General features: G+C 36.0%; 1 protein-coding gene across 1 annotated transcript; it reads left to right on the top strand.

Moving 5' to 3' along the window:
* Window positions 1-6,538: 6,538 nt before the first annotated feature.
* Window positions 6,539-16,695, top strand: LOC142338294 (uncharacterized). The gene is made up of 5 exons (XM_075387978.1): window positions 6,539-6,899; window positions 7,556-7,765; window positions 10,620-10,833; window positions 13,172-13,870; window positions 15,703-16,695. Exons 1-5 carry the CDS (start codon window positions 6,683-6,685, stop codon window positions 16,352-16,354), a joined length of 1,992 nt encoding a protein of 663 aa, XP_075244093.1. The 5' UTR covers window positions 6,539-6,682; the 3' UTR covers window positions 16,355-16,695.
* Window positions 16,696-24,283: the final 7,588 nt, after the last annotated feature.

Genomic DNA, 24,283 nt, shown 5'->3' with positions numbered 1-24,283 from the left:
TGGAATAGATTTTAGAGCTCACACTAGTCATTCGAGAGCAATTATTCCAAAATTATTCAGGCTACGTTAGGAAAAGGAAACCAGTTAACTATTTTTTCCAACTGTTTGTTTTAGGGGCTATGGAATGCATGTGACGCTCGTCACATCATTCGGCTTTTCTCTTGTCGGAATTCTCTATCTTCCAGAACTCTTCCCAGAATTGCAGTCTCTTTGGTTTATTATTAGCCGCGAAGCGATAGCTGAGGCTATTCTTGGCCTTCTCTTGGTTTTTTTATTTATTTCGTCGAGATTTTTGTTACGACCATATAACGTCACAACCACTTCAAATCTGCTTTTTGTTCATTCGTTCATGCAATTTCAACTGAATTGCGTGGGTGACGTAATTTTTAGCTCTTAGTGGAGCTAGTTTTTTTTGTTCATTCGCGTGATTAAATTTTGGTCACACGTGACTTTCCTCACTCTTAAAAATGACTTCCTCACTCTTAAATTGACTTTTCTGTGCTTTAATTCAGAGAGAGAAGGTCAAATGAGTGCTTGTCACTCTATTTGAAGGTTATTTAAATTTAATAAATCAGCAATAAGTTATACAGATTCTTAGTCAAAATTTAACATTTCAGCCCTTTATGAAAAGAATAAGTTTATTTCTTGGTCTGTCTTTTTTACTTTCTTTTGTAACTACTGATCTATGAAGCTATTGCGGCTTTTTTCTGGCCTTTTGCCAGCTATGTTCGGATTATGTCTCTTCATTGCTGGATGTTTTGCTGCGGGTGCGTTTGTACCCTCATACTTAGTCTACGAAAAGGTCGCCCAATATTACGGGTTCACCAACCTCAGACAGACGAAGCTTCTCGTTGCCACCTGGTGTAACAACTCTTTCGCTATCGGAGCTCTACTGGGTTCCACAGCCTTAGGCGGACCTGTTTTTGAAAATTATGGGTTCAATTTCAGCTGCTTAGTTATATCAATCTCGATGCTTGCCTTTCTATTTATATCTCTTTTAGTTGTTTACAAAATGAATATGATGACTAAGATGTACTGTATAGACGATCACGACGATAATGGTTGTGCTTATGAAATTTCTAACAAACCCGACGAAAATTTCAACACCGAAATATTGGGCAATAAATTAGAGGTCGAGAATGATGTTCCCAATATATTGTCGCCTGGGGACAAGTTGGGAGCGGTACCGACTGATTCTATCCGTGATAGTAAAATATTGGAAATTGATCCCTCAAATGGCGATTGTGAAGTAAGGTCACGTAACGAAATGAATGTCTAATATTTTGTCTAAATTTTGTGTAAAATTAATTTTTGTTATGTTCTAACCGACTAACTATTCAATCAGGTCTGTTGTGGTGTAAATTTGTGTTCTCGTTATCGTGTACGAATGTAGTGTTAGATTATATTGTTATTGAAAACTAACCAATGTGCATAAATTATCTATAATTAAAGAAGAATGAAAAACAAATACAGATGTTTAATACTTTTCACTTTTCAAATGAGAATCTGCTCCTTTGCCTTGGAATATGACAAACTCCAATTAATATTTTTTCGTACCCTTTTTTCCGACATGCACCATAATCAATATAAAAAAGCTCATCAGTTGGTTCAAATATTCCTTTTGTATTACGAATTGGAAAAATCTGAATTCACACCCATTTCTTCATATACATTAATAAATCATTCTAACTCCCATCCACATTACTCTTTACTTTTTTTTTTAACTAACTAGCAACTACTTCGAAGTTTTATGTTCTGCTGATTAAGAGCCACCCTCACCTTCTCAGTCGGCTATTATTACGGCACAATTTTTTCTACCCTAAGAGGAGTTTTGGTTATCTATTTTAAAACAGGCGAGTAGTTTTAAAAAAGGATGTACGGTCAATGACGCAGCTGAAAAACTTTGATTTTTGTTTGTTGAACAAAATTGGAGAAGAGTGGCAACTTTGATCTTAACGGTTTCGAAAGGTTACGAAAAGTAGGTGTGAAGAAAGCAGTTTTATGCTTTTTGGCTAAAGTGATTCTGCCCATTTATAACCAATAGTTGTACGTTTGGAATAATTTCTTACCTTCTTAAGTGAATATTAGACTTGAAGATGCAATTTTGGGGTATAGTTTTGTTTCCATTTTGGATGATTTTTAGCAGTTTTAATATCCGTATTCAAATATTAATAGTACAATGGTAATGTTTTCGCTGACATTGGTATTTCTAGTGGTTTTGTTGAGCTTATTTGACTGTTATTACTTTTAACTTGTTTTTGTGAAAGAAAATTGACTAAATTGAGTGAAATTATGTCACATTTTTGTCAATTATTTGTAGTTTTGTGCCTTGAAGGCCGGTTTTTTACTGAAATAATTAAAAGTTTTTGTATATTTTTGCTCATATTTTTTCTTCTGCCTTTTTAATTGTTGTTTGTTGTGTTTCTTTTGTGTTGGGTAGTCACTGCTTGAGGAGAAACGGTATTAAAAGGTATGCGAGAACTATTGGCTTGAATTCATAAAATTGAGTAAATATTGTAGAAAAAAGTTTGTAACAATCTACTTGGTATGTTTATGTTTATGCAATCTATTGAGTGATTTTTTTGGTTTGAATGTTGCTGTAAATTTTGCCAATTAAACTGGCCGAATCAACTGCCGTCGTTTTCTCATGTTGGTTCCCTGTGATTCTTAAGTTGCGAAGTCTGTAGTTTCAATACTCAATTTGAATAACTATACTGACCTATGATTGACTCTAATGATTTTAAAAGGTCAATTAAAAGAAAGCCCCTCCCTGAAAAGGGTAGTTGGTTAACTCGGGGGTAGTCGGCCACTGAGGCGAACTTATTCTTATTTTTGTCCTAATGTACGTGAAACACGTCCGAATATGAATCTTCTGTCTTTCTTTTTTATCGATGATCTGGGAGGCCAATCTCTGTAAGTAACTCTAATAGTATAATTTGAAGTGCCATTGTTAAGTCAGAACTGTCGTGCTCCGTATGTTTAATGTGGTTTAATTCAATCTCCACCTGTTTAATTTTTGAGAGCACTCTTTGTGAAATAAGGGTTGTCATGCTTGTGAGAATAGCACAAATTCTAGTGGTTGTCTGACTTGTTGAGTTGTTTGATTGAAGAGCAATTCAATACCAAGAGTAGAAAGAAGAGTAGCTGACACTTGGGAAATGTTTTATGCCAGAGGTGAAGGAACAATGATTGTAACAGGTTACGAAATATTTTTAAAATGATTCACGCAGTTTTCATTTTCCAGTCAATTATAAACAACTTTTAATGAAAAAAAGAATTTAAAAAAAGTTTTGGTAACCTTTAATATAAATTGAGGGCAACCAAACAAAGTTAAGTGAAGCATTGATTGGTGAATGCCTTGATTGGTGTTTTTCAGCATTGCTATTTTAGAAACCTCGCCCGTTACTATTAATAAAATTGATTTCAATAGGCTGCTCGACTTCGATTTGTTCAATTGATTTCGAACAAAGTTTGAATTAACTATTTGGGTCCTGTTAGTCTGGTGAAGAGAGATTTCTTTATTTTTCTGTTTTGTTCATGCTTTTTTTCTAAAGATAGCGAGAAAAGTAGGCGAGAACAAAGCTTGACGCTGATCGAGCAAAATTTCCTGGTCAAGTGCAGCTTCAAAAGTTTTTTTAACTCACTTTTTTAGGCATGAGTGGTTTTCCTCATATATATTAACAAGAAAATGTATGTTTGGGATCTTTTTTTAAACATCTCAATGAAATATACATTTAGATGAAGTTTTTATACTTATTTTGCCTCTTTCGTTTTTTAGAAACTCTTCGCGCTATAGAAAGCGCTTTTTAGTATTCTTTTTCAAGTTTTGTCAAGTTTTCCAAGATCATCATTTGGAAATCATTTATTGAACAGGAATTAAGTATGTCACACAGTCTGTTGAGAATATTTTCCCGAGAAGCAGTTTCTGAATAGCTTTAAAGAAAAGGGTATAAAGTTTTAGATTAAGTATTCCTCATTTTTATTTTCTGGTTCAAATTGAATTGTATAAAGAAGTAAATAAGCTATTCAGTTAAGTGAGTAGCTGGCTGGGGCCTCGAAAGTTATTTTGTCGAGTTGATTCCGGAGTCTTCCGGCTGTTTTTGTTCTGTTCACATATTTTTATGATTATTTTTTAAGTGGGTTGGTAATGCCAGTGAGTAGAGGGTCTTCTTGATTGTTATTTGTTCTTTCTTAGTAATTTCGAGGTTTTGGTTTTCTTAATGAAATTTCAGTGAATTGTAATGGAGGACTTGTCCAATGTTTTTCTTTAAATAAAACAGATTGAGTTTCTTCAAGAGTTTGACGTAAAAGCGAATGAAGTCACCCAGCACACCGCAACTTATTCCAAACACTGCTAATACACGTGCGTGTATGCCCTCTCCTACTTACGCTCTTAGGCTCACTAGCTGTAACTTGATTGAGGGTATGCAGGTTAATATTCAAAATCTGCAGAATACTCCTATAAGGTCTTTATCGTACCAGCATTTTTTCAGGTTTGTTTGTGTTAGAATAAAATAATGAAATAGTACAATAGAAACCCAGGAAGTTTCTTTGATTTTATACAAGGATCATATATGATCTCATACTGTCCATACTGGGTTTCTTAGTACGGTCCTTGAGACCAGAGAGTCCTATCAAACCAGAGAAATCATTTATGATCTTTGTATAATTACCAAGAAATCATGTATGATCCTAGTTTGATTACCAAGAATCATACATCTATTTTTCATAAGTCTTAACATCTATTTTTTTATTTGGTAGGGCATCACCTATGTGATTCCCCGGCAGCACTTGGTAATCCGCCGAAAGCCCCTAAACGTGCAATATCATTTGCAAAGTTGGGCTTTAAATAAAAGATTGAGTCCAAATAGATAACTTAAGTTTTGATATATTATCTGAAGCCAATTTACTATTATAAATGCTCATTTACAAGAAATAATTTACAAAAAATTTTGCATATAACCTCAAATTCGTTTTATGAATGTTAAAATAGCATTTTTATCACGCACAAAGAATCAAATGTGGGTTGCAAATGCGATATAATAATGTAATAAGTCCTCTGACTAAATTATACGAGAATTTGTGGCACCAGTCAATGTTTTATGTATCATATATGACCTTGTATGATTTCCAAGAAGTTTTTTTCTACTTTAATAGAAAATAAAAATTGTACAGTTTTTAGCCTTTGAAAATTTTTGTACGATCCTTGTACGATTTCTAGGAAATCATACATGATCCTTGTTTGATTATCAAGAATTCATACAAATCATATATGACCTAGTATGATTACTAAGTCATGTGACCTACTACGAAATCAAAGAAAGTTGTATGATCGGTGACTCGGGAACAAAATATTAGTGAAATACTCGTTAGTTTCCTTATTAAGGTTAACTAAGTTCCCTCCAATTAATTTTCTTTTTCTCCTATCAGTTTTAAAATATCTCTGAACCCAGAGGAATTTCATCTGTCGATTTGATAGTTGTTTAAAATATGAATTCTGAGAGCCAACAAAAAATTGGTCACCGTAGTGGGATTGCATCATTAACAAGCAACATTGTGATTTTTTCTGGATAACGATTTGAACTGATTTGCGCACTTAATTCAAGGACATTTTTCGCGGAAAAATGTAAAAACCTACGTTTAGAATATTTTGTCAGTCCCAATTATTTGAACAAATCAGCGTTTCTCTTATTCTGCCGACGAAACTATTTTACTCAAGGTTCTTTAATTTATTGCCACCATATTCGAAGTAGAAACGAAAGAAAATGCGCCTTCTGAAAATATTTCTTTTAAGAAGAATTGTTAAACCTTCCTCCTAGTTGGTACACCTCAACAGTTATCAAATTAATAGTTTCCATGACTCCTTCATAAGGAGTTTCTAGGTTAATCCAACTATTTTTGAGTCTTCGGTGTCTTTAGTAAACATGAACGAATCAAATTCTAGGTCTTAGGTAATTTTGGTCTACCTGGGTAAACATGTTAATAGTTTCCATGACTCCTTCATAAGGAGTTTCTAGGTTAATCCAACTATTTTTGAGTCCGAGTGTCTTTAGTAAACATGAACGAATCAAATTCTAGGTCTTAGGTAATTTTGGTCTACCTGGGTAAACATGAACGAATCAAATTCTAGGTCTTAGGTAATTTTGGTCTACCTGGGTATTTGGTCTACCTGGGTATTTGGTCTGCCTGGGTAATTTTGGTTTACCTGGGTATTTCCACAAGAAAAAATGGTCTTTGAACTAGAAAAAAGTATGATTTTGAGCTAAAATTTCAATCGAGTTCTTTTAAACCGATTGTTGCTTAAAAATCACGAAGGAGTCTTTCTTGTCCTCCAGCTATACTTCTTTCACAAAATGTTGACGATGATTTTCATAATGCATAGGGGTAACTTTTCATTATTACCGCGAGTATATTTGACATTAGGTTCGTGCTATAATGAAAGGCGTAACCTTTCGAGCAAAGGTAATTTCAATCATCAAAGTAATCAATCAGCATCGTCAAAGGGCTTTATTGACAACCTTATTGCCGAGGTTTATCTCTTGATAATCTGCCGATAAGAGCCAGAGGAATATATCAATATATCGAAGCCAGAGGTAACGCCCTAAGGATACCAAAATCACTCCTAAGCTCAAATCAATCTGTTCTTCAGATTTTGTGTTTGTCAATCAACTTGTGTACTCTTATGCACTGTTCGAGCAATGAGCAGAATATTAGAAATGAGTATCGAATAGCAGAAGCTCAACAGACGGGGCGTTTAGCCGATGGACGTTATGACGAAGATGGAATCGCTTTTGTGGGATATGGACCTATTGAGGCCCCCCGGAATCAAAGCTATGGAAGTGTGAATGGAAACTTCACTGTTGGTCACGTGAAACGTGTGAACAGATGGGAATTTTTGGGTATGTTTAGGTACAGCGGGTTCTTGTAATAATGAGAGCTTCAATTTGTGTAAAATGCCTCTAATCAAAAACTTAGTTTGACAACAAAATTTTCAGGTCATTGAATCTGGTTTTTATCAGTTTATTTTCTGTTTTTTCTCCCTACTTCATTGAAAGCATTTCATACGTGCGCCGTAATTGCTAATAAAGTTTCCAAATGAAGTTATTTTTGGCAAAGTTTCCAACATATTGGAGAAATTTTAAGGACTACTATTGGAGGTTTGGACACTCCTTTGCGAAATGATAATCTAAAGCTGATGTTTCTACTACGAGCTAAAAAATCTAATTCAAAAATCGGAGAATGAACACTTGACATTTGAACTCGTTTTCCTATGTGAGAGAACAAAATGTGGGAGAAATTTGGGTTGCAGCTCTGAAACTTATTACACATTGTACATTTGTATGCTCTTTTGGAGTCTGCCATTTATATGGGTCTGAATGTAAAATTTACCTGTTGTGTTTTTTTGTAAAAAAAGTCTGAGTTATGGAAATTTGCCTGAATTGAAGCCTTTGAAGAGAAACAGACGACCAATTTGACACGTTTTTGAAAGAAGTTCAAATTGTCTCTAAAATTGTGGGATTAAAAATTGTTTATTAACAGTTATTTTGCATTTCAGGCATAGCAAGCGGGTTGTGCATATACTTCGTGACTGGAGTGTCAGAGACAATCATGTGTTCCTATTTCCCAGTGGAGGCAAGGAAGAGAGGCCTCAACTCTATCCAGACTGGGGTGGCCATCTCCACCATGGAGGCCACCAACTTCCTGTTCTCCTTCGTGGTCATGTATTTCATCTCAGACAGGAATCAGAGATTCTTTTGGGTTGCAGGTCTGTAAAGACACTGAGGCTAAAAAAAGTCTACGAAACTTCTCGCGGGTTTTTTCTGGCAATCTGAACGCAATATTAGCATAATTTTGTTGGCGTGTAGTTGAATTAGGAAATGCTGTACCTAAAAACTAACTGTTTAGGACGGATTGCTGAATGAAAATTAAACGCAGAGAAAAGAGTGGTTTTCTGTCACTGTCGCAAAAGTGAATTAGGTGTGGGATAAAAAGCAGAGGGTGCAAATTTATGTTGACATGCGGCATTTTTAAGCAATTTTTCTTATATAATCGTTCCACTAGATTACATTGAGTTTTCAGTTTTTTTTCTGCGCTTTTTGACAAATTTAGCGGCAACTCATTAGCTAATCATTTACTGTTATAGTGATTTCTTCGCTTTTTTAATCATTTAAAGGAGATTAAGATTTGTATCCAAATGGTTTTGAGCGTCACCGGCACTCATTTTTTTGGCAGAATTGATTACTGTTTTGTTAATTTAACTTTTCGTGGAATTAACAAAAAATGAGAAAGAATCCAGGGATATGGATTTTTTTCCTCCTGTTTCTGAATGCTAAGTTGCTGATGCCCAATTTGAGGCGAGGTCTTTTTCAAATTCAAAGGCACTTGGTGTTCTCTGCTTTTACTGAAAATTGCAAAGTTACGTTTAAGTATTGTGATGGGATAGATCTTTTTGTACAAAAAATCAATGGCTCGTTAGCGTTGGAAACCATGTTTTCTACGGTTTTCGTTTTTTGTGTCCCGTATCTACTGAGGTTCAGTTTCTGGACTGTTGAAAAGAAATATTTTGCTAATCACAGTAATTAGAATTCATATGAAATTTACAAGTTATGTTGTTGCCTAAATTTTTTTAGTACATCCTATTTTATGCTATCCTTTTTAGGGATTTTTTCAGTTGCCATCCGATTTTTTCGGTTGATGTTTTTCGGTTGCCATCAGATTTTGTTTTCTAATATAAGGGACGACATTTGGTTCTGTCTCTGAATAAAGTTTGGATAGTTCTTTAGACATTTTCAATGTTCCTTTGCGCTATATTGTTAGTGGTTTACAGTTTGAGTATCTATTTGGGTGGTGCAGATAACTCTGAGGTAGAACCTCTGTCTTAAATCTTGTTGCTTGGAGCCCACGCTAGTGCTCAACTAATTTTTTTTGTTGAGTCATTTTTGGCCGATGGAGATATCCACCGTGGGGCGTTGTGAGTGGTATCATTAGAAAGCTCATCAATCGCAGAATGTCAAATTAATAATGCTTTTTTGTTTTTGTTGCGTTTTTTTCTGGAGTTATTGAAGTTGAAGGTTTTGTGAATATTCGACTGATTTCCGTTTTTTAATCGCATTTTCTGTAATTCCTGCTCAAATTTTTATCAATTTTAGACGATTTTGTTTTGTTCTTCCCAACCCATGGTTTTTTTTGGTTGCAGATAGTGTTTACTATGGGCTTAGTTACCTTTTGATTGAATTGTTATCAAAAATAACTTGTTTGTGTTCTGGAAAAATTAATGAATTAAGTCAAGTTTTGGCTTTTTATTGATTTTTTTTTGCGTTTGTGGATTATTTTCTTTAATTACCCATTTTCAGGAGTTCTTTGCGTATGGTTACAGGAGGCAACAAAGGAACGAATGATTGTTTGATATTATGATAGGGAAATTGAAGTACGTTCTTGTTTTTTAAGTTTTCGTTTTGCCCTCTTGATTATATTGTTTAATATGTAGTATTTTGTGTGGGTGACCAATCAACAAACAGAAAAAGTATTTGACGGGCTTTGGAGAACAAGTGTGGCAACGTCGCCTAACTTGTATAGAGTTTTTCATTAACTTCTCGTGCCATTTTTTTTGCTTTGGCCTCAAAAAGTACTTGTCCTTCTGCCGGTCTGTACTTGTCCTTCTGCCGGTCTGTACTTGTCCTTCTGCCGGTCTGTTAATGGGTCTTAGTTCTTTATTGCTAACGGGCGTATTATACACAATTTTGACAAACATTTAGCGAGCAAGCAATTTTTTCCCTTCGGCATTGACGCCAAAAATATCAATTGTATTGATTTGAAATATTTTTCATTTTTATGTTAACTTCCTGTCAAATTCCTGTGACTTTTTACTTTCCATTGCTCGTCCTTAATGCTTTTTCAAGACTCCCCAAATCTGTTTTTTTTTTTGCTGTAAATAAGACCTTGGTAGTCAGTTTTCAGCGTGCAAAATTTAACACCAATTGTTCAAAAACAATTCTCTGTCGTCAAGGCTTGGAATTTCTGTTACAGACCCACACTGGAACTTGACTTCGGTTGTTCACTGTTTCGTAGTGCTGTTCGACTCATTGTCTTTAATTACGATAACTTATATGTTAAATAGTTTCATTGCCCCCTTTTCCGGTGAGAGTTTTTCAACTCTAGTGGTAAAATAACATGCTTGCGAAATGCTTATTGTGATGATGAAATGCAAAACCTTATGTTGCGAGGCTAGAATTGACGCATTTAAGAGGCGAGTACGTTTACTCGAATTGCTCAGTGTATTCTTCTTTGCAATCTTATTATATGGAACGGCGAATTTCAAATCGGAATTCGGTTACGCTTTTGTGCTTACTGCCACTGAGCTTTTAGTACCTTAAAAAGGAAATTTAGTACCTTAATCTTTGTTATGTATTATGTAAGTGAAATTCGGGCTATAGGGGGATTGAGACAATTAAGTACATTACGATATTCATGAATGTGCCAATTCAACCCTTGTAACGTTTTTTTTAATTTGGCGGATAAAACCCTTTTCAACCGTTTTATGACCATTTTTAAATGGGATGAGGTGTCTGTGTGCTGTTATTGTTTGAATGTTGGCACAATTATTGGACCTGATTGCACAGGTATTCTGCTGTCAGCGGTTGGCACTGGAACCCTAGGACTGCTCAACTGGGTCCACTCACCGGCAATGTTTCTGACCATTGCAATAGCTGGACAGGCCATGGATGGGACAGGAGGAGCACTAAGCCTGGCTACAACAATTCCACTCATGACATCAACAGCAGCTTCCAGTGGAAACACTGGATCAATCATATCGTGGGCAGAGGCACTCCTCAGGTTAGCAGAAAATGGATCCTTACCTAAAAATATAAACATTGGTTCTCACCGGGGACCAATTAAAGGTACGAAGGTGATAGGTATGGGGGTCGACTATCGCGGGCGCATTTAAAAAAACAGCTGAATCGAGGTTTGTATCTCCATCTTTGGTTTGTGGCGGATCTTTGGTTTGTGTCCCATAGCTTATTGGGTGCATATTATTTGCACCCCCAGGTGCACTTGCCATAATTTTACATAATTATTCACTAGGTGATGGGACGTGCTCTGTAACTGAGGGAGCATAACGTACTGGGGGGGGGGGGGGGCACAAACGGAAAAGATCCGTTTTGACAAATAATTTTAAAGCTGTCCGAATATTGATTGCTGTTGAGCGAAGCAATTATTGTTGTGTCTCTATGAAAATTTTATTTTTGATCGAAGGTTTTTAACTTTTCACTTTTCGATTGCCCATAGGTCCTTAACTTTTTTGCGGTTTTCCTAGCTCTTTCGATCGCAATTTTAAGCACCTAAACTCAATGGGCAGCTTTTTGCTACTAAAAGTCATCCGAAAAGTGAGCCAAAATTGGTTTAGGTTTTCACTTTAGATCTTATTGTTCTATAATAACTTAAGTAATTCGACATTGTTTGAGGTGCCTCCTTGAATTTATTAACCCGGCGCGCCATCAACTGATGAAGCATACTGAGGGTATAGAATGGGATGAGGCTGGCCCGCAAATTGAGAGCAAAACCTCCGAAGTTAGTCGTTTATAGTTGGGCTTATTTTCTGCTGGCAATATGTTCTCAAAAATTTTGCGTTCGCATTTGCAGATAATTTGCTGAGTTGGTGAAGGATATCCAGAAAGTTGATTTGGAATAATGATCCAGATAAAGTGTTTTTTCTCAAAATTGCAGAGGTTGTATCCGATTGTATATATTCCACATCAGAACACCAATTTCTTGAATCCAAAAAAATTAATTTCAACTTTTTTTTGGAAGCTGGGTTAATGGCAAAGCTCCAGAAATCGCTGTCAAAGATATGGTGTAAGTCAAAATTTTTGACAGTGACAATATGGGAAAGCTTGTCAATAGAAAAAATGGAATATTTTAATGTCTCATAAAAATTGCTTATGAAAGGTTTACTGTATTTGTCCTGTGAACAGACAAAAATGTCCCTGAGAAAACATTCCTGGAGAAAACATTCTTAAATTGTAAAATAATGCCCGGCAAAATAGTTCAAAAAACTGACAAAACTGTCTCAGACAAAACAATCCCGGTCGAAACTCTTTTATCAGGAGGAAGGGCGTACATAATAAGCAAGAGCAGCTTTTTAGGGACGAGGGCTCACTCATTTGCGGACGATTTTGTCGCCGCGTTCTGTTTACTGTCCTTTGGTGTGAGCAGCAGGCTGGAATATTGGTCGCTGTATTTGAATTGGTGTCTTTTGAACAGCAAATATTGTTTGCCATGGTGTATCATCAGTTAATGTTGCTCTTTCTACTTCGGAATTTTCTCTTGTCAATATCAGCTGGATCTGTTAATTGACTCTCAACTGTGATAAGTCCAATTCGTTCATTGAGTAGTCTGACTCTGCCATTGCATCTTGTAATACATCAGCACCGAGAAGATGCTGTGTACGTAAGTTGGTGGTGCCTAGCATAGGCATAGTCTTCAAAAACGAGCAATTCTTATGTTTTGCACCAACTAATTTTGCGTCCAGTCTAAATACTTTGATAATTGGATTTGGTTTGGACTCTTTTTTGTCTGGGAATGTTTTGTCCGGACGCTGTTTGTGCAACATCAACTCAGGAAATTGTTTTGGAAATTGTATAGGGCTTGAGTAACATGGAAGTAATAACAAGTATAATTAGTGCGCAGCATTTAAGTGGTATCAGCTGGCGTTTATCGAGTTTTTTTAGTTCCTCTATATTGTTTTGGAAGTCGGAAGTTTCAAATTTGCAGACGTTTTTATTGATAATTAGATTGATTAACAAGCGATAAAGTTCATCAGACTTCTCTTGCCACAGCTCCAAAAAAATATGTTATTATCTGAAATAAAAATAGAAATGATTTAATTTTGTTGAAGAATAGAGAGGAAATGTTTGATCTTTTATGAATTATTATTGCAAACTTTTGTGTGTAAACATAACATCTCCTCTTTCCAGATTAATAAAAAAAATACTATCGAGGTTCTGCTGTAGACAGAAATGAACGGACCGGGACAAAAATTGATTCCTTTGTGTATGAAAGCTTTTTCCAAATGGTTGAATTTTTAGATGAATGGCCGTAGAAGTTTTCATTAATATGTCATGATCATCATAAGCAATATTTTAAAAGCTTATGTCATCGGTTTGGTTTTTAGTTGTGGCTGTCTGATTGGTCCGCCATTGGGTAGTGTGTTGTATAACCAATTCGGATTCTTCATGCCTTCGTTTGTCTCTGCCACTCTATTCCTCGCGTGCTTCCTAATGTCTGTCGTATTTCTGATTAAAACTGGAACCCAGTCGAAACCAAGGAACCATAAAAGGAAAGCGAGAAATCCGGAACACACTGCAAGAACTTCTCCGAAGGTTTCTGAAAACGTGACGGGATCTCCAGATTTAGAAGAAAATCGGAACATTAATTCGAGGCTCAAAGAGCAGAAACGTCTTGTTAGAAGAGCGTCAGAATCATCGGCTCCTAGGAACAATAGTGTACCGGACCCCGAGACGAGATTATCTCCGAGGTTGAGACCACGACGTTCGGAACCCTTAATCAATGCTTCTGTTGCCTCAATGCCTTCGGTGGCCATATTGCGCCAGTCATCACACGTGTCTCGGTCGGTGGCTGAGAACAAGTTTGACCATTTGGCATATGTCAAGTTTATCATCAGCCCTAATTTATTGCTGCTCACTATGCTGGCCATTATTATTGCGGCACAGATGGCGTTCTTTGACGTATGTGTGTCTCTGTATCTGACTGATACTTTTGGAATTAATGCAGTTCAAATAGGGTTAATATTTTTGGCGTTTGCATGTGGAAACTTGACGATGACGCCGATATATGGATATTGTGTTGACAAGTAAGTTTGATATTTTCTATTGATTAACTGATGAGAAATTGTGTTTTTGTAAATTTCTAATGTCTGAAGAATAAAAACGGTGAATGATCTCAAGCCAAATTAGCAATTATCTAGATTATAAATTGCTCTCAAACAAAGTGTTTAGCAATTATATTAGTCCTGTGGTCTTTCTTTTTTAATGCAATTTTTCGCTTGACCGCTTTTTCGTCTGACACATTAGGCTTTTCGTCCTCAAAAACGGGATAAACAGGTAGCGCCCGGAGGGCATTATGGACTGTTTGAGCATCGCTTCCTACTATACTCTAAGTATGCAATTCTACTGAACGATTTTGGAGACATAAATCCTTAGAGTTTGACCCCCTACCCCTTCTTCACCCCCCCCGGCAACTCAGCTACAGCTCGCCTCCCTAAACCGTACCGAGCGGCGTTTGAGAGCATTTCGCACGACGTTAGTAGGTTATGTTTAATAGCCGCCCTCATCTTCTCAGCCGGCTATAATAGCGCTCCTTTTTTTTACTTCGTCGAACTTTTTTTCGCTTTACCATTTTGCAGCTTTTTCGACATTTTACGTGAAATCTTTTTGACTTCTCTAGGCTAGTTTCTCTCTTCTCTCATTCTGCTAAAAGTGAATTTGAACATCAGTTGCTCAGCAAAGCAATTCAAAATGAACAGAGTCAGTATAAAAAATTGAAGTCAGAAATAGAAACGGGATAAACCCATAAAGCCCAATTTTAGATGCCCGCTATTTGAACGTCGTTCCTATAAGTCTTAGTTACCATCTTTTATGCTTATTGGTATTGATAGTAGCCCCTGTAGCCTCTCTCTAAGAAACAGAAGTATGTTCAACTACGAAATGCCATCAAAATAAATCGGACTTAAAAATTTCTTTTCTACAAAATTTTTTTTTCAATATCTTCTATTCGTTCAATCCCAATCATGCTTATTGGAATCAACGGCGGCTATTTTCCGGCAATCTGCCGGGTATGTTCTTGTCAATTGTTTTGTATTATAAAATTAATGTTCCTATGCTACCTATTCATTTATAACTTGTAATAATCAGTTTAAAAAGCCAAAGATTTAAAATAATGAATCGTTTGAAGATCAGGAACCTACGTTTCTGTGTCTGTTCAACTTTCTAAGATCTTTTCAACCGACCAATTCTATGATAGTTTATTTTGAAACTAATTAATAGCCGACGTCAGCCTCTCAAACGGCTATTATTTTGGCGCTCTCCTTTTTTTGAATTTGCTTTACCTTTTGATCACGTTTTTCGTTTTAGATAAGTCACGATTTTCACGTTTGACTTCTGACTTACTTCACTCACTGTTTCAAGTGAATGGTTTCTAAATTGTTTCACGCATTGAATTACGCAATATAGTGAATACGGTCAATGTCAAAAGAGCAAAATAGAAGAAACGGGATAAACCGATAAAGCCCGGTCAGTAAGTCATAGTGCATTAGGTTATCAAAGTTCATTAAAGCGATTACTAGCTGGCAACAGTATTAAGCTTAATAGATTTCAGTTTAGAAGCTGAATTAAGTATAGTTGAAGAATCTAACTGAAACTGCACACCAAATTAGAACACTTCATGCCACTTCATGACACTGAAAAAAACGGAAATCTCTTCTTTTTCTGTGTCAATCCCAATGTGCATCAAGCGCGTCAACGGTGGCTATTTTCCGGCAATTTGCCGGCTATGTTTCTGTCATCAATTTTCTTCATCAAAAAAAGTTTCTGAGCTGAAAATGTAATCCCTTGAGAGATTCAAGTATTTTCTTCATGGAGCTGGAGAGCTAAGAGAATTAGTTATTTACAATGTTTTGTGTTTCAGAGGTTTCACAATTTATATAGTCCTTTTCACAGCTCTTGGGCACTCGATATCTCTATCTCTTCTGTACCTTCCGGATGTATTCCCTCACCAGCTGCAAACGATTCCTTACACAGTTTTCTGTTTCGTACTGACAGGAATGTCATCAGCCGGAGCTTTTGTTCCTGGCTATCTGCTCTATCAGAAGATTGCCGAGTTAAACTATTTTGACAACAATACGCAATTTAACAAAAACCAGACAAGGTTGCTAGCGACGACCTGGTGTAATAATCTGTACGCCATTGGGTTCTTTTTCGGATCGGTGCTTTTATCGGGACCAGTATTTGATAACGTTGGATTTGCTAAAACTAATTTAGTTATTTCGTTAACAATGTTGCTATTTGTAATTCTCAGTTTAGTGTATATTTTGAAAAAGGGACTGCTTATCAAGATGTTTTACGATGAAGAGTCCTCGAATGCGCCGAGCGAAACTGAAGATTTTAGTTGTAGTGACGAGTATGATAGTCCTGATAGTCTTGAAGAACTGGACTCGAATAGTCAAAATGAAGCAGAGGACAACTCGAAGCGATCATCGAACGATAGTGGATTTATCAACCAATCAGAAATAGATAGAGAAAATATATTGCTTAAAAGTTCCGATGCGGTTGTCGTGTGAAAACAATGTGTTCTATGAGAAAGTATATCCCAACGCAGCTCTTGTAACTGAACAGATCACCAAATGTTGCATTTGCGCTGTAATTTTTATTGATTTCTCATCGATTCAACTGCTCTGGGGTGCTATAAAAATTGACCAAGCTGTTCGTATTATACCAGAAAATGTAATTCCATTTAGTGTAAACTGCACCGAACAAATGAGCAACGAAGTAATCAAACGTGCAGTATGGTTTGTATAGGTTTTGTATTGAGAACTTTAGTTCCTTTATTGCAAAGCATGATCTGAGCTGTATACAGTAATATTTACCATGAAGCACAAATTAACGACAGTGATTTATTTTAGCTGCGAAGTTGTGATCTTGGTTTTTGTTTCTGTCGTCTGACTCTTTTTCATTTTACATTTTTTCACGCAGCAAAGTTCAAAACAGTAATTAAGGTCACTTGAGATCACCATAACCCCATTCAAGGTCATTATAGGACTACTATATAATCATCAATGTTAATAATAAAGCGTGGTGATCATAATAAAAACAAGAATTTGAGTTTTTTTGAACCGAAGTTTTTAGTATGAATACCTTTTAGTCTTTAAAAAGGTTGGGAAAAGCATCAACTCGAATTATGTAGCGGTTGTTATCTATTTTCTACGTCACGAAAATCTATTCTGCAGCTATTTCGGCATTCTACCTGCTATGTTATTTCATCGCGAAATCGAAAGTTAATTGATTCTCACTTGAAGATGATTGATTATCTATCTACATTAATCCTCGTTATTAATAGCCGCGAAGCGATACCCGAGGCTATTATTGGCCTTCTCTTGGTTTTTTATTTGTTTCGTCAAGATTTTTGTTATATGATTGTAATAGATAGATTTTTGTTATAGATTTTTGACCATATGACGTCACAACCACTTCAAATCTGCTTTTTGTTCATTCGTTCATGCAATTTCAATTGAATTGCGTGCGTGACGTCATTTTTTACTCTTAGTGGAGCTAGTTTTTTTGTTCATTCGCCTGATTAAATTTTTGGTCACACGTGACTTACATCACTCTTAAAAATGATTTCCTCACTGAAATTGACTTTTCTTTGCTTTAATTCGCCTTAAAGAGATAAGGTCAAGAAGTGAGTGCCTTTCACTCTAAGAAGATTATTTAAGAGCAGCTAATAGAAGCAGCAATAAGTTATACAGATTCAATCAAAATATGACATCATTAGTTTCTTTTTTGTTCTGTCTTTTTTTCCTTCTTTTTGAGACTACAGATCTATGAAGCTATTGTGGCTATTTGCTGGCAATTTGCCAGCTATGTTATTCAATGTCTCTCAATAGCTTGAATTTTTCAGTGAGTATGTAGAACTAATATATTTAAGAATGCCTAGTTGCTATTAGCGGATTATGAAAAGGTGTATTCAATTTGCTGAATTTTTTAAGGATTTTTTTATCCGATGAAATCAAGTGACAGTCTAACGCAACGGAATAATTAAATAAGGTGTGTTAGTTACACACAATAAGAACGTTTTGTCCTTGTGCCAAAGATCCCTGTGGTTGTCTTGTTTCATGTTTGATAGCCGCCATAATCTCAGCCTGCTATTATAGCGGTCCTAGTTTTTTACAATCCAAAGTATTTGGATTGTATTGGTGCGCTCTTTTTTATGACTCAAAGACGAGTTCTGGTGATCTATTAGTTCTGAATCGTGACTTCTCTTTTCACAGGATGCAAAGTCAAATGACGCTCGTGAAAACAAGTGTTTAGGTCGATCTGCAGATCAAATGTTGAAAACACAGCCAAAAGGAGAGTGGGGTTTGGTCATGCTGTATTCTAAGAGAGAGAGAGAGAGAGAGAGAGAGAGAGAGAGAGCAAGAAAAGTAAGTGTAAAAGATTCTCTCAGCGAGCAAAAGTTTATTATCACGTGTAGCTTTAGACGTTTCTTTTAGTGTCAACTGTATTTTCTTTAGCAAAAGGTGTTTGTCTCAATTATTTTGGCTAGCAATATTAATTTTGAAAGCAATTTTGACGACCTGGTGCAAATATTAGACATTAAGATAAGATTTTGAGCTAATTTTGCTGTTTTACCTTGTTGAATTGAACTGGGTAAACAGTTTTACGTTTTTTAAAAACAATTTTTGGAGTCTTCTTTTTCTTAAAAGCAATTGGGATGGGATATATCTTTTATTGAGGTTATTTGTTTCAGTGTATTTAGCGATCTATTGATTTGATTGGGATCGATTTTGAGTTGTGTTTGCTAAAGAGAATGCAGAAATTTAGATGATTTTTTTTCACTTTTATCTATTTTTTTATTGTTTTGATTGTTTCTTTTAAATTATTGAAAATTCTTTTCAATTGTTCTGCCTGCTATGTTTTCGAAAGCAGGCCTTTTTTGGCAGGCTTCTTACCCAAGAGCTTTTTTAGGTGATGTTTCTAAGAAGTGACACTTCACTTTATATAGTGCTGTTTATAATAGAATAAATGTTACAAATATGTAATTTTTTCAGGTTTTCGCATTTTTTGTAGTTCAGGATTGTCTCTGAATCATTGGGTGGGCACTAGTGGTGTAGAAAAATTTTGAGTGGTTGTTTCACAATATTTGGAAACCAGCATGTAGCATATTGTATGGAAGTTTTGCCAGCAAATGATTTTGTTCGTTCGTTTTCATTTCTTGGTTTTTCTCACCGTTTCGTATTTTTTTCATTTTTAAGGGGTTTTTGAATTAGAACTATTTTATAGCAAATATCATTTATTGAATGACTCTTATTGCTGACTATTTGCTGCTGACAAAAGGTAACATAAAGCTATTGTTTTCATTGATTGAGATAGCGTTGTTTTCGAAGTGTTTGAATGAAATTGTGATTTTTGCCTTTATTTTCCCTTTCAGGCATCAGAACTGTTAATAGGTATTTTATGACTTGATTGGTTTTAGAGTTCTTTTATTCGTTTTGGATTTTAATTCAGGACTCGTCATGCTATGTTTTTTTCGTCGAATAAAAGTTTATTTTGCTTTACCTAAGTCACAGCTTGTTCAATATTCTGTGTGAATTGCTTTAAATTTCTCTAGGCTAGTGTGATTCTTCGTCCTTTCTGCTTAAAGTGCTTTTAAATAGCAGCTGCTTAGCAACTCGATCTAAGAATCAACAGTCAGTATCGAGAAATAAAAATCAAAATTAAAAACGGCATAACTGATAAATTTTAGAAACCCGCTAACTGAAATTGTTTTCTAAGTCTTAGCTACCATCTCTAATGCTTATTGGTGTTGATGCTGGGCCCTGCATCCCCTCATTGACGAGCAGGTTATGTCTACGGAATAACATCAAACTCACTATTTTTCGGTTATCGGAATCAATGAGACTATGATACAAGATAAACAACAAAATAAAACAACAACAAAAACTTTAATTGCAGCAAAAAATTAATTTTGGTTTCTAGGAGACTTAGTGACAAATTTAATTAGGCGTCCGGTGAAACTAAATGAACTAAATAGCTTGCACTTCAATAATGCAGAACTGGGCAGCCCTCAAAAGAACTATGTAACAAGCCGACAAAAACATGTTTTTTGAAACCGCATTTTTTCAAAAGTCATTACAATCATAAATTTTTAACTGAAAAATACTAAAGAGTTACATGTAGCTCCTTAGCAGCGTGAACTTGTTGTAGAGACTAACTAATATGACTACGCAATAACAAAAATTTCATTAAAAAAAGTTAATTAACTGGCAAAATTCGACGAAAATACAAAGTGAAGCCATTAAATCCTTAAGCCATCAGCTTAAAAGAGTTTCTCCCTGTTCATTCTTTCAAAGGTTCTCCCTCTTCAAAGGTTCTCCCTCATTTGAACATCATTTGAGACTTGTTTTTAAAACTGCAATGTGAGATTACAACAAAAAGCATTAACCAGCATCAAAAAGTGCCAATTTCATAGAAGCATCAGTTCCAAAAATCCAATGATGAGATTAATGGGTGATGCACAAGAAAAAGAATGAGCCATGTCAATACTGAGAATAAATTAAAGGTTGACAAAATGAAAAAAGGCAGATTTCAAATATACACTGATATTGAAGAAATGTGTTCAAAAACACTAAAACCATAAGCTGGCAATTGAATTCATAAAAGATTTTTTTGCACATCAATAGTAAGCTATTGAGATGTTTCTTAATGCGGAATCCGTTTTACTATTAAGAAAATACAAATACAGCCAAAAATTCAAAGTTCTTGGAAAACCATTAAAGCCATAATCTCTTCACGCAAAATATTATTGAAGTTCATTTAAGGTTGAGCCAATAGGACCTTTGAGCAAGGTGACACTGTGACGGGACTCCAAGTAAGAAATAGAAATGTGGACACATAAGAAAGGTAATAGAAACTTCATGAAAGCACCTATTATCAAAGTCATAAAACAGTCCATGAAAACATGAAACCACTTATAATTGATTCCTGTTTCACTAGAAAGAAGATTGGACTTGTAAGAAATGAGAATTAGATGCAAGTGCATAGAGATAAGTTTATTAAAGTGGCTCAGTTCAACTTCAACAGAATTTTTTCTAAATCCAATTCAAAGCCATAAGAGCCATTAGGTGTCAGCTGAAATTATTAAATAGATCCGCTTATCTCTAGGGCCCCAATTAGACTATCGATTATTGAGATTGTCATAGGACTAGAAAAAAAACAAGAAATGTAGACAAAATTTAAATCAAAATTCAAATCTTGTCACAGCGCGCCTGAGTGACAAGACAGCAATGCGGACGGAGAGAGTGAGGTAAACTTATACAGGAAACAAGTGAGATAAGACCAGAAAAGACTCATACAAATGACAATAATTGAACAACACTGTGGACAGTAAAGCGGGAATCAGCACTAGAGCATCTTCAATGAGTAAATATGCAATAAACTAACAATGCGAACTAGAGCCAACCCACGACTTATAGAATGAAAGCCCCCAACTCATTAGGAATTTTCACACTTTGAATCACCTCTGAAAATACGCTGATCCCTTTTGTAACCAAATCCATTCTATTCACATAGAAACTTGAAAGCTTAGCAGAAACAAGTGCTCACATTCTTAATGTAAGAAAACTGTGCAGATTTTAGATTTGCTTTAAGCAATAATAACTTATCGTGCTAACCACTAAAAATACTACAGGTAAATTCAGTGCTATTCTATTTAATTGACCCCATTCCTGAACAATATTACTTAATTATTCAGAGCGAAGTTTAGAGTATTATTAACTAAAAAGTATGGCCGCTAACGCCCAAATTATAATCGAGCCATACAGCGCTAAAGAAAACAAAAACGTTCGGGAATTCGAAGAACGCTTACGAGGATTAATGGGAAAAGCGACAATACCAGCTGCACAACAACCAAATTTCTTACAGCTAAACGTAAAGAGACGCATTTTTACTTTTTTGCAAAGCTTACCCCCAGCCACCCGAGGAGACGTCGATCTGTGTCGGGAACAATTAACCAACCGATTCTCTAATGTACAACTTCGAGAAGTGCATATACTAAAACTCAAACAACAGAAGTTTGACCCCAAAACCGATACACTAGAGAACTTTATCATTAGCTTACAAACTAAAGCGCAAAGAGCATACGCAACACCTGACTTGCCAGAGGTAGCTCCATTAGCGATAGCGGGAGTTGATCCAGGTCCGGCAGCTGCTGAGCAGACAAGATTTGACAGCGAGATGGAAGCGGAAGCTAGGGAAGCACGACTACAGGCAGCCGAGGACTTCAAGAACGATCAGATCAAAAAAGTTTTTACGAAAGCAGTGCCCGGATGGCTGAGATCCAAAAACATGGAACAACCTACCAATACGCCAGTCCAGGACTTATTTACATTTGCCAGGCAGCAGATGACTATCAGAGAAATGTGCCGAAAAGAAGAGTACCCTGAAGATGGTTTCAACGAAATAAATTCAAACGTCTCAGAAAATGTAATGAACGTTCTAGAAAATTTGTCGGCAAATCAAGAGGTCCATGGAAGACAACTAAAAGTAACGGACGAGAAAATACAGTCAAGCCAAAACCCAACCCGGTCTCAAACTGCAACCACTGATGATCAGTTGATAAACACACAGCTTGCAGACCCGACGTTATAATTAGAATTCGCAGTTTCGCAATTTTACACCAACACGAATGATTTTCAGATCATCATTCCCAAAAGGAGACGTTATTAGTTTCAGCTTTCAATCTCAACAATCAAAACCGAGGCTTTCGACAACCATTCAAACAATTCCAAAATAGAGGGTATCAAACACGCTCTTTCTTCCTTACCTCCATACCAGTATGCCATTGTCGGAACATTTAACCAGTAACACAATCGATTAGAGTTTTCTGCCATATCTGGCTATCCTAACCATACAGCAATCCAGTGCTCTCGCAGGAGCCGAACAAAGTCCAGAGGGACATCTTTCTCCTTCAACAGACTGCCAAAAAACTTCTAGAGCCACCCAAAAATTAGACAACTGTTGCTAACACCAGTACAACTAATGACCAACCAGTCTCCTAGGGTAATTGAACTCAACAATTTATCGTCAAAAAGTGCGGGCGTATTATCATACATAAAACTTCAGTTCACGCTGACAATACAACGTCGCGCTTTATTGATACTGATGCGTGTGCAAATGTTATTAAGAGTAAATTATGCGGAAACTTACGTCGGAACCAAAAGTGGACATTAAACGACAAGAAAACCGACCGGATTGGTCTCAAGTAAGAATGGCCGGAGGCCAAGTTATTATTGTCCAAAAGCAAGTAATAATCTCATTCAGACGGGCGCATCAGAACTTCAAAGAAACATTCCTAGTTTTGCCAACTACAAACTCTAAAATTCTTGGTATTCCTTTTTTTCAAGAAGCATAACATGACTATATGCCCAGCCCAGAACTTGTTGCAATCGAACGGTTTAACTGTCCACATCAGCGAAATAAAACCACAAAATGCGCCCAGAAGTTCAGTCAAACCAATAAAATATCCATTTATAAAACCAAAAAATAAACTTTATTTCCTAACGAACTTTCAGTTCCCGAATGCCAACTTACAAATGGAATCGAAAATTACGGAGCATCCAATAACAATTGCAAATAAAACAAAGGTAGCAAATTTTTCTATCTTAACAGCTCCGCTGCGGTTGACCCCGAAAAATTTAACTGCAATTGACCCCGAACGAATTGCATTGGCAGCATTAATATCAGAAAACATTTCAATTATAGTGATAAACCATTTGATCCAAGACTACTGCAGACAAGGAAAGAATCAACCTTCAAGACCAGCTCCCGAATACGAGAAACTCTTGATTCCAACCCCAGGAACATGGGATAACCCAGATCAACTCCCACCATTAGAACAGGAAATATGATCAAATCTTGAAACTTCAAGCAGAACGATTGAATCCGGCCCGAAATGAAGACGATAGATCGCAAGTACTAGAAGAATTCATGGGAGAAATCAGCATTAAATAAGGCACAGCGCACGAAGAGCGACAAATTAATTGTTGAATATCATGACATTTTTTGCCAAACATAGGTTTGACGTTGGATACAATACTGAAATGAAAAGAAAATTTACACCTGAACAAATTTTTCAAATGTACGTTCAAGGTCCTCCGACATCAATCTATTTGCGTGATGAATTACACGTTGAACTGGCAGGTATGCATTATTATGGCTTGATAACAACTCTCGCAATCTAAATACAGCAGTCCCCTGTTTGCACACAGGAAAGAATCAGGGAAACTGCGCCTTTTGATTTACCTAAGGAGAGTGAATCATTTGCTAAGAAATGATTATCTGAATGAAAATTTTCCCATTTCCGATAAGCAGGATGCCACTAACCACTTCGCTGGTAAAACCCTTTTCACTAAACTGGATTGCTCACAAGCCTATCATTGTGTTCAGATGGCTGACAAATTATCCTTCCAATTAGTCGCATTTAATTTTGCCTC

The sequence above is a fragment of the Convolutriloba macropyga genome, chromosome 4 (genome assembly GCF_964194025.1).
Source record: "Convolutriloba macropyga chromosome 4, txConMacr16.3, whole genome shotgun sequence".
In the NCBI taxonomy this organism is placed as follows: domain Eukaryota; kingdom Metazoa; phylum Xenacoelomorpha; order Acoela; family Convolutidae; genus Convolutriloba; species Convolutriloba macropyga.
Note: the sequence above shows the minus strand (reverse complement) of the source record. Positions and strands in the feature narration are given on the sequence as shown.

Coding starts and splice junctions, on each gene's coding strand:
- LOC142338294 (XM_075387978.1), top strand. CDS start 6,683: ATGCACTGTTCGAGCAATGAGCAGAATATTAGAAATGAGTATCGAATA. Junction 6,900..7,555: donor GAACAGATGGGAATTTTTGG/GTATGTTTAGGT, acceptor TTTGCATTTCAG/GCATAGCAAGCGGGTTGTGC. Junction 10,834..13,171: donor TGGGCAGAGGCACTCCTCAG/GTTAGCAGAAAA, acceptor TTTGGTTTTTAG/TTGTGGCTGTCTGATTGGTC.